Genomic DNA, 11,039 nt, shown 5'->3' with positions numbered 1-11,039 from the left:
GGATGTTCAAATCTTCTAATAGCACTCTAAACTTTCTTCTGTGTAGTGATTGTAATTTAACTCAATTCGTAATTTTTGTGACGTACTTCTATGTGCTATTTTTAAAATATGTCCACGAAGCACTTGCTGATGCAAATTACAATGACACTAAAAGAAAGGCGGGGAAAGTTTCGTAGTCCACATACAGGGTAACAAATTTTCTGTATTTGCCTACCACGCAAGGTGCTTCGTCAGTAGGAATAGACGTAAGTGACTGAATCGGCAAATCCTACTCAGGAATGAAGGATCTGAATGCACTGTAAAATTCTTCTCCTCATATAGTGCCTGAAGATCAAAACTGTAAGTCTTCTTTTAAGTTGAAATACAAAAATATCCACTTACAAAAAATCGTAACATGAAGTGAATCGATTCCACTTAGTGATTCGTCTAATTGTAATAAACGCAAGCAGAACTGAAAATCTGTTATCAGTTGATCTTTATATTTTTCGCCATTACTCCAACATCTCTTGTTGTATAGGTCTTGAGAGAGGCATGTCTCTGACGGCTGATATTAGTTCTGACTTGTTTTTAAAATGTGGAAAATAGGGCTCGCTAACTGTCAGAAAGCACTCTTTAATAATTGTGCCAACGTCAAATGGTTTTTCATGTTTCAGCATTACTTCTGATACATGACATGAGAAAGTTTCTTCCTCCCCATCTAACTACCAACAGCTGCTTGCGATTCGAAGTCTTAATGAACTCTTGTAAAGTGGCGTTCAGTATATGCCTTTTCAGGTACGGCTAGCGTAGCAATACATATCAGACATACACTGATGAGCCAAAACATTACGACCTCCAGCTTAATAGCCTGTTTGTCTGTCTTTGGAACTAAATACGTCAGTGATCCAACAGGTTGTTGGTTTGTTTGTAGAGGTATGTGGCGTTAGATGTCTACGCACAGGTCATGTAATTCGCGTAAATAGAGAGCCGCTTGTTTGAGTACGCGATGATGGCTCCCAATAGCGACACAGATGTGTTCCATAGGATTTACTTCAGTCAAATATGGTCACCGAGACATCAACGCGAGTTCACTACATAGCTAATCAAAGCACTGTAACACTGTTCTATCTGCGAGACACGGACAATTATACTGCTGAAATGTGGCATCGCCGTCGGGGAAGACATCAGGCATGAAGGGATACTGCTGGTTCGCAGCTGTTAGTGTGTCTTCGATTAGTACCACACGTCCCATGCAAGCGCAGAAGAACGTATGGCACTGCTGGCCGGGAAGCCCCGTCCGGGAAAGTTCGGCAGGCGACGCCACAATGGGCGACTTGCGCTTTGTTGATGATGAGATTGTGGTGAGGACAACACAATATCTAGTCCACGGGCGGAGAATATCTCCAACCCGAGTCGGAATCGAACCCGGGCTCGCTGCATGGTAGGAAAGCACGTTCCATACAGCTAAGCAGGTGTAAAATCGGCGAATATTAAGTCTTGACAGCCTGAATTGTTAATAAAATACTGATGACGCCCGGGAAACGAGCGACACTCAGTCAGATAACTATTGCTTTGTTCAAGCACGTTTATGCCAAGAACAACAGGCAAGAGGATGACCCAAACTCGGGTCTTTGGTTTCTAATTCGAAGGTGTTCAGTCAGTAACTAAGACTGTTCATGGATATCTCCAAACAGTACGAGGATTTTCTACAACTACGTTTTAGTGCGTACACAAATCCCTCGATGTATATTCAGGTACATCTGTTTCACTTAAAATAAAGTGCGCCTTCGTGTCGTTTCTTGACTTTATTATCACTTCTTTTAATCTGGAGAGGATTGACATTGATGAATGTTTCGTTATTTTCATGCGTTTCCATCATAAATTTTGTTTTGGTGATTATTAACTGAAATATTTTCTTTTCAGTTAGACATGTATCAAAATTTTTGTTGGAACTGCTCTTGCATGTAGTTTCATTTCTTTGAGCATCTAATTTACGTCTTAAATTTACGCATTTTTGATATTTGGTAAATTATGGCTTGACAAAACCTCACGAATTATTGTCACAACATTCTTTCCTCATGTGCTGTGTATTTTACGTCAGGTAAACACTTCACTAACATTTTCATCTACAGTACTTTGATACTTCTACAGAACCACAGCAATAAACGAACACTCAAATCGTAAGACTGTTATTTTGCTGTACTTACTGATCACTTGTGAGCGGGAATAGCAAAATAAATCTTTTCTTACTCTCGGTAGCAACGCTGATAGTTTATCGGGGCTGTTTATTAATTTCAGCTTCATATAGAACAGAATCGTATGTTTCTCATCCTGGCAAGTGTCTGGTCTCACCTATGTGTATCAAGAGGGTGTTGTATCAATATTAGATGTGTGCTAGCGTATGATTTTGAAATAATTTGCCTCAGATTTTGTGTTTTGTAGTCTATATCTAATATCGTAAACAAGTGTGGCTAAAAAAAGTGTCATTTCATGTCTGTAGATCCACAGAACGTGACTTGACCTTTCTCAATGTCTTATCATAAAAATAAGCCAGAAACGATGCATAATGATGAAGTATTGATGTGAAAGCACAAAGTTACATACTTTCGTGGCACACAACTTAGCATACATATATCTTTAAGTATGGCAATTTAGCTTCTTAACAAACTGTTGTCTGATACAGTGTATGGCATCACATGAAAATTCTGAATGAAACAAAACAAGCATTCTAGCTGTTCATGGTCCCAAACAAAGTCTGCTCACTGTAGCCAATGCTCAGTCGGACAAGTATACAAGACACAAAACTGTCAGAGACTGCTTTCCGAATGAGAACTGAGCCTGAAAGCGGCACTGAAGATTCTGAATGCATAACTGAGAATATTGGTATTCAAGTACCCGTCTGAGATTACCTAATTTAGGTTCCCCGTGGTTTTTCTAAATCAGTTCATGTAATTGCTGGTGTGGTTTCTGGAAGAGGCTGCGAAAAATTTCTTTCCTAGTCTCCATCCATCAAGTACGTATTTCGCCTCAGAGAGAAGACTGATGGCACGTGTGACTCAGGAAACTCTTTTCGTCACTATAATTCCAGAAAAAATGTGGGAGTCACACTTACCAAACTTCAAAGTAGAGAGGAGTTTTGCAGTCATAATGCATGAATGGAAGAACTGCGTAAGAAAAATAGATTCTGGAGTCAGTTTTCTGTCACGATGTTCTTTCCATCCGTTGATTTGCCACGTATCTCCTAATATGCTACAAAATAATCTTCATTCACAGAAATAACAATTTCAAATATCTTTATTCATTAATCACTAGCTTAACCAACAAATTGTGTATTACATCTAGATAAAATATACATCAATTACATCATTCTGCACGTATCACTATTGTTTCACGAACAGTAAGCATAATTTACATTGTGGTTACTGCTAACCACTTAATGATACATGCACATAGTACAGTAGTAAGTGGGACAATGTGTGAGTGGAAGTATTAATGAAAGGAAAGGGCGAAGTAAAAGATTTTAAAACAATTCTCTACTTTGATCCGTGGTCATGGCAGTGGATTCTGTTGAGGGGGTCTGATACAGACCTTCGCAGACTCAACAACATTCGCAAATAATGATAATTATCATAATAACAGTAAATACAATACTAACCATAAGAATATAAAATATTTCACATAGAAAAAAAATTACATGGAAACTCGCGACTGGGAGAAGCGCTAAAAATAAATACTGAGAGCAATATTAAAACAGGACACAGTAACATCAAGTGGATTAACCGTATGTAGCCTAACAATTAGGGCAGAAAAAATTGAAAAATGTGAGTGAACGCTACTCTTAGAGTATCTCAGTGTCAACTAAGTACATGTACAACTAAATTACTTTCTTCAGAAGAAGCGATCGGGGTTCCTCTCCACATGGGACTGTGGGTGGCCACCCGACGCAAGAAATGGCGTGTCCAGAGCATTTGAAAGCCCGCGCCGCACCCCACGGGGCTGTGTCGGGCTCCAATACAAACTAGGCACGCCCTCTACCGTTCGAAAGCAGCGAGTAGTTTTGGCACACACAAAAAAGCTACCGTAGATTAAAAAGAAAAAACCATGCATATATCTCATGTTTTATATATATATATATATATCTTCCAAGTGTGATAGAGACTTTCTTCTTAAAAGACAACATTTAAAGAGAACAATTAGTTTCAAAAAACACTCAGAATCAATAAAAAGTATACTGGGCGACGAGCGCTCACAGTTCTGTTTTGTGCTATTTCTGTTTAGTGTATTGGCAGATCCCAGAGAATAACCTGCCTTCGGCCCATATGTGAGACCGTGGGTACAATTATTTGTGAACGCCACTATTTACTTCATTCCAGCAGACAACAGGAGCCGCACACTGGATTCAAAAAGGTGACGCCATCCCTGCCGACAACAACAGTGATCCATAATACAGTATCGATTGCAAGAGCTGTAAACGTATATGAAGTTGTACAGTACATAGTCTGTTTTAGTCGCAGCCGACTTTACCATTTGCATTCAGAGGACCGCTTGGAGAAACACTGTGATTTACATACAGAAATTAATCGAAAGTGTGTTTCACCAGTGCTGAAAATTTTCATCCACACTGTTTAGTATCCGCCACTCTGATGCAGTACGATGATGAACAAAACGATGGTGAAGCAGTTACTGCAGATGATGAACGCGGGCAGGTGTATTTGATTCATAAACCACGTGGATAAACAAATTCCTTGTGAGTTAGAGTGTCCAAAACGTTGAATTTTCACTACCTTCGGTGTGGCCTACTTTTGAGTGAAAGCAGCCATGTAGGAAAGTAGATTAACAGTGGGTGCAATGACGTTTATGTGTAATGAAGTACCTAAGACAAAGACGTGTGGAAGAAATATTGAGTGAGCTTGTCGGTAGTTTTCTGTACCAGTGTGAGACCATTCGGAAAGCAAAAAGAGTTACATACGGTGCTGACAGAAGACTAATGAGTAATAAATTGAGGGAATGACTATAAGGGAAGAAACTGATTTTGTTCAGAAACATTAAAAACTTGTGGTAGAAATATTATTATATAATATTTTGTACTAAAAATAAGACTTTGAAACCGAAATTAATGCGTTAGGTAGAAAACGTTTCGTTTCCCTCTGCTTCAGCAAAGAAAGGTCATTTTATGACGTACAACGGCAGGTATTTTCTTTTTTTAAATTAGTCATTTTTGGATACATCACTGAAGTGTCATCCTAGTGGTCTTCTGGCAGTAAAATGATGCAGAGGTACATGTAAGAAATATTGTGATAAAAAATCTCGTTAAATTCTGTCATTTATAATAATGTTTCAAGGAAAAAGCTAACGTCCAATCCCCTAAGTAATGAAAATTGCTAGAAACCCTTTGGGGCATCCAGCTTGTTATCTGCGGCACGCAAGTTCAAGATAAAACTGATAGCGGTACGTCGACAACGAACTTTGTATCAAGATATGATGATACTCCAGGGAACGTTTACAAGCTCAAAGAAGTATGTGTAGTTTGTACATACTAACGATGACTTTTGAGCGAAATGTTTGGTTGCTTTCGAGGACGCAAAATGTTACAGCGGCCGACCTTCCATTTGCCCTAATACTACACTTATGATGAGAGGGAAAGGTCTACAGGGTACCTAGTAGGTTGTTAGCTGCCTGAGAGCAGCAACGCTGAAATCGTTGTCGACACTTCCTCGACGTCACAATGAGAAGGAATCCCGATATCATTCCTGGCTGCAGTCGGCTTTTGTATGGGAGGCGTTCCTCAGTTAGCGGAGTCCGGAGGTTCCCGCCTCGATGCGGAGAGACGCGTGACGTCACAGGTGGGCCGGGTGTCGCTTCAGAGGCGGCCGGCGCGTCTGGTCCTGCGGGGGCGGCGCCGCTTCTTGAGCGCCGCTACGGCTGGGTCGGGGGCGGACCCGCCGTCGGCCGATCTGCGGTCCCGGCGTCGACGCCCGCCGCGGCCGGCCGCCTCCGCCGCGAGCTATGCGCACGTCGGGCAGCACTCGCCTTCGTGGTGCACCGGGGCTGCGCACGTCGTCGGAGCGCATTTGATCGTGGTGCACGTTATCTGGTGCTCCTGCGGACACAAGAGCAGAACAACTGGTTAGGGCAACTAACCGTGTGCGAGGTTGCGAACATAGCTAATTCCAACTGGTATTAAACTTTTTCTCTGTTTACATCACTCCACTACTCAACATTTCATATCTGCCCTTTCACGAGTTTCAGAAATGGTTCAAATGGCTCTGAGCACAATGGGACTTAACATCTGAGGTCATCAGTCACCTAGAACTTAGAACTACTTAAACCTAACTTACCTGAGGACATCACACACATCCATGCCCGAGGCAGGATGCGAACCTGCGACGTGGCGGCCGCGCGGTTCCAGACTGTAGCGTCTCGAACCACTCGGCCACTCCGGCCGGCTCCTGAGTTTCTTTTAATGGTAAAACAGCATAGCACTTACACTATGTTGTGCTACGTATTTGTTATTAACACGTTTAATTTTTTTTGATGTAACATATTTTCATTTTATGTTTTGCCAGTTGGCACGTCTTTGCCTATCGATAAGGTGTGGCGGTCGATAGGCTACGTGGCATGATGGCACGGGGGTGGTTTATTTATTTACTTATCTTATGGCATTACATATGAACAGTGACTAACAACAGAATTTTACAAAAATGTATTAATTTCATAATTGATAATTTAAATAATAAGTCTATGAATTAATATCTAATTTGTCGATCCATTAAAGGGCTGCCTCTGTCACTTCAAACAAAGCTTTGCCACGTGGGGTAGCCACGTAGTCTGAGGCGCTATGTAACGGTCTGCGCGGCTCCCGCCGTCGGAGGTTCGACTCCTCCTTCGGGCATGGATGGGTATGTCGTCGTTAGCGTAAGTTAGTTCAAGTTAGATTAAGTAGTGTGTAAGCTTAGGAACCGATGACCTCAGCAGTTTGGTCTCAAATTTCCAATTTTCATTGAAATCTTCCAAGTTCCCATGGTAGGCTCCTTTCCTACAGCTTGTCACAATGTGATTGATACATCTAGTGTCCATTTCACCAGTCACATTGAGAAGATGGATCCCTTCGCCATCGATAGAGGTTTTCAGCATAGATGCAGTGGCCTGTGCGGATCCGATTTATTGTTTTCCAGGCACGTAGTGTTAGTTCCATACCGGCTGGTCTTGTGTCAGGTCTTTGGAGGGTCTGGTGTTCCTCATGGGCAATAGTGGTCCACATTTCTGTTCACTTTCTGTCGATACTGAAAGTAGCTGCCTGTAGCGATTCTGCCAGTAGGAGAGATGGCTGCCTAGATTTTAATGGGTTCATTCGGATTGCAGGAAAATGAGACTGCATTGGAAGCTCGATGATTTTAAGTAATTATTTGGTATTCCTTGAGGAGAGCGTTCTGTCTTGGAAGGTCCGGTGGCGAAATGTTGCTTAGAGGTGATAACCAGTGTAGAAGAGTAGATTCGATGCAGCCTGTTATTGTCTTCATTGCTGCATTTAGCTACAGGCAATTTATCTCACAGGTGTGCTGTGTGTGTGTGTGTGTGTGTGTGTGTGTGTGTGTGAAATCTTATGGGACTTAACTGCTAAGGTCATCAGTCCCTAAGCTTACACACTACTTAACTTAAATTAGCCTAAGGACAAACACACACACCCATGCCCGAGAGAGGACTCGAACCTCCGCCGGGACCAGCCGCACAGTCCACGACTGCAGCGCCCTACACCGCTCGGCTAATCCCGTGCGGCTCACATGAGTGCTATCAAGTCAAACTGGGACACGTATTCGGCAATAGACCAGCCTTAAGGCAGCGCATCGCAGTGTCGTAGCTCCTGCGCTCCACATGAGGTACCACTCAGCTTCTGTACGATGTTACTGCGTGATCTCAGCTTTGCTGCGGTGTTTTCTATGTGCTTCCTGTAAGACAGGATTCTATCAAGTGTCTTTCCTAGATGTTTTGGAGAGTCTTCGTGGTGAAGGACCTGCCCATTAAAGGTGACATTCAACGTCGCATTGGCCATTCTGTTGTTAAAGTGAAAGCAGCTGACTTGAGTCTTCGTTGGATTTGGTTTCAGTCTCCTCCTAATGAAGTATTCATTTATTGTGCTTAGATCTCCTCACTAGCTTCAAGAGCTCTCTGTTGGGTGGCCAAGGCTAGATCGTCTGCATAGATGAACTTCCTTGGCTCTGTTTCAGGGTGATGAGATGTATACAAGTTGAACAGGACTGGTGTCAAAACTGAGCCTTGAAGAAGAACATTACCAAGTTTCTTCTGTCTGCTTAGTTGGTTTTTGTGTCAGCCCCCGGTAGCTGAGCGGTCAGCGCGACAGACTGTCAATCCTAAGGGCCCGGGTTCGATTTCCGGCTGGGTCGGAGATTTTCTCCGCTTAGGGACTGGGTGTTGTGTTGTCCTAATCATCATCATTTCATACCCATCGACGCGTAAGTCGCCGAAGTGGCGTCATATCGAAAGACTTGCACCAGGCGAATGGTCAACCCGACGGGAGGCCCTAGTCACACGACATTTAAGTTTGTTTCCAAGGACTGCTTGGCAGTATCTCTCAGATACTCGCGCCCGCAGCACACCATAAGCTGCATCTATCCGCTGGGTGGTGCTAAACGAGTATCAGAGCTGCCACCCAGACTTATCTACTACAGATCTCCTGCCTTAAACATGAATGCGAAATTACTTCACAACGGTTCTTCTCAGGACCAACCAAACAGACACCTAAGCCGGGATGGTTATTATGTGGGAGACCGCCGATCGACAAGCAAGTGCGGGCTGTATGTGGGGCAGGATTTAACGGAACGTGTGCGTAATAAGATGGAAAACGACATTCGGTGTTCCGTAAAGGACGTGCAAGTTTGCAGTTCAAAATGGTTCTGAGCACTATGAGACTTAACATCTGAGGTCATCAGTCCCCTAGAACTTAGAACTACTTAAACCTAACTAACCTAAGGACATCACACACATACATGCCCGAGGTAGGATTCGAAACTGCGACCGTAACGGTCGCGCGGTTACAGACTGAAGCGCCTAGAACCGCTCGGCCACTCCGGCCGGCAAGTTTGCAGTGATTACTATGGTTAATTCTATGGAGATTGTGAGCCGCTGCTTCTGGAGAGGAGTGAGGCCCATGTAGGATGGACATGGTGGTATTTTGCTTCTGATGGAAGGTCGTAGATGGGAGTAGCTTTCTGCTCTTGCAGTACGACGTTCCCCTACGTAGTATTATTGGCCCTTTGCTGTTCGTTATCTGTATAAATCATTTGGGAGACAATCTGAGCAGCCGTCTTAGGTTGTTTGCAGATGACGCTGTCGTTTATCGACTAATAAAGTCATCAGAAGATCAAAACGAATTTCCAAACAATTTAGAAAAGATATCAGTATGGTGCGAAAATTGGCAATTGACCCTTAATAACTAAAAGTGTGGGGTCATATAAATGAGTGCTAAAGGGAATACGTTAAACTTCGGTTACACAATCACTCAGTCAAATCTAAAGGCTGTAACTTCAAATAATACCTGGGAATTGCAATTACTTACAACTTAAACTGGAAGGAACACATAGAAACTGTTGTGGGGAAAGCTAAAAAAGACTGCATTTTATTGACAGGACACTAGCAGATCTACTAAGGAGAATGCCTACACTAGGCTTGTCCGTCCAGTTTTAGAATACTGCTGCGCGGTGTGGGATGCTCACCAGATAGGATTGACGGAGTGCATCGAAAAAGTTCAAAGAAGGGCGGCACGTTTTGTATTACCTCGAAATAGGGGAGAGAGTGTTACTGAAATGATACAGGATCTGGGGTGGACATAATTAAAACAAAGGCGTTTTCCGTTGCGGCGGAATCTTCTCACGAAATTCCAATCACCAGCTTCCTTTTCCGAATGCGAAAATACTTTGTTGACACCGACCTACATAGGAAAAATCTATCAACATGATAAAATAAGGGAAATCAGAGCTCGTACGTAAAGATATAAGTGTTGGTTCTTTCCGCGCGCCATACGAGATAGGAATAATAGAGAATTGTGATTTGCAACGCGCGTACTGGCTGCGCAGTTTGAGGCGTCATGTAGCGGGCTGCGTGGCCGCTCCCACCAGAGGTTCGAGTCCTCCCTCGGGCATGGGTGTATATGTTGTTCTTAGCATAAGTTATGTTATGTTATGTCAACCGGGGACGTAGAAACGACGGAGAGGCTCCGTCCCCGCCGCAGCCGCAGTGGTCCACAACCCCACGACGACTACCGCAATCCACTTCACCCCTCCGCCGCCACACACAGAACCCAGGGTTATTGTGCGGTTCGGCCCCCGGTGTACACACCGGGAACGTCTCACACCAGACGAGTGTAACTCATATGTTTGCGTGGTAGGGTAATGGTGGTGTACGCGTACATGGTGAACTTGTTTGCGCAGCAATTGCCGACATAGTGTAGCCGAGGTAGATGGAAAACCGCCTAAAAATCATCCACAGACTGGCCGGCTCACCGGACCTCGACACAAATCCGCCGGGCGGATTCGTGCCGGGAACCGGCTCTCCTTCCCGCCCGCAATAGTGCAAGTAGTGTGCAAGTCTAGGAACCGATGACCTAAGCAGTTTGATTCTTTAGGAATTCGGACACATTTGAACATTTGTGATTGCGGATGATCCACGTAGACGTAGATACAGATATACGGACGGGCCGAGTCAAAGGATTGTTATGTGTTGGGCTGTCTGAGTAATTCCATGCAGAAGGGACTTTGCTGCTCTGAACTGACATTTTTCATTACTTGTTGTCAAGGCGCTTTGCCGCTAACTCATGGACGGTATAGTTCCAAGAATGATATTTTCACTCTGCAGCGGAGTGTGCGCTGATATAGAATTTCCTGGCAGATCAAAACTGTGTGCCCGACCGCTCTACCATCTGAGCTACCCAAGCACGACTCATCACCCGTTCTCACAGCTTTACTTCCACCAGTACCTCGTCTCCTACCTTCTAGACTTCACAGAAGCTCTCCTGCGAACCTTGCAAGACTAGTATTTCTGCGAGA

At 43.7% G+C, this 11,039-nt stretch overlaps 1 protein-coding gene across 1 annotated transcript in view; it reads right to left on the bottom strand.

Moving 5' to 3' along the window:
* Positions 1 to 3,255: 3,255 nt before the first annotated feature.
* Positions 3,256 to 11,039, bottom strand: part of LOC126189038 (peroxidasin) — a 245,209-nt gene continuing 237,425 nt past the window's right edge. Inside the window, exon 22 of the mRNA XM_049930888.1 lies at positions 3,256 to 6,079. Coding sequence (XP_049786845.1) covers positions 5,984 to 6,079 — 96 coding nt within the window. The 3' untranslated portion in view covers positions 3,256 to 5,983. The remainder of the gene's footprint in view (positions 6,080 to 11,039) is intronic.

This window comes from Schistocerca cancellata, chromosome 5, assembly GCF_023864275.1.
Source record: "Schistocerca cancellata isolate TAMUIC-IGC-003103 chromosome 5, iqSchCanc2.1, whole genome shotgun sequence".
NCBI classification, from domain to species: Eukaryota; Metazoa; Arthropoda; class Insecta; order Orthoptera; family Acrididae; genus Schistocerca; species Schistocerca cancellata.
This window is presented reverse-complemented; position numbering and strand designations above follow the sequence as displayed.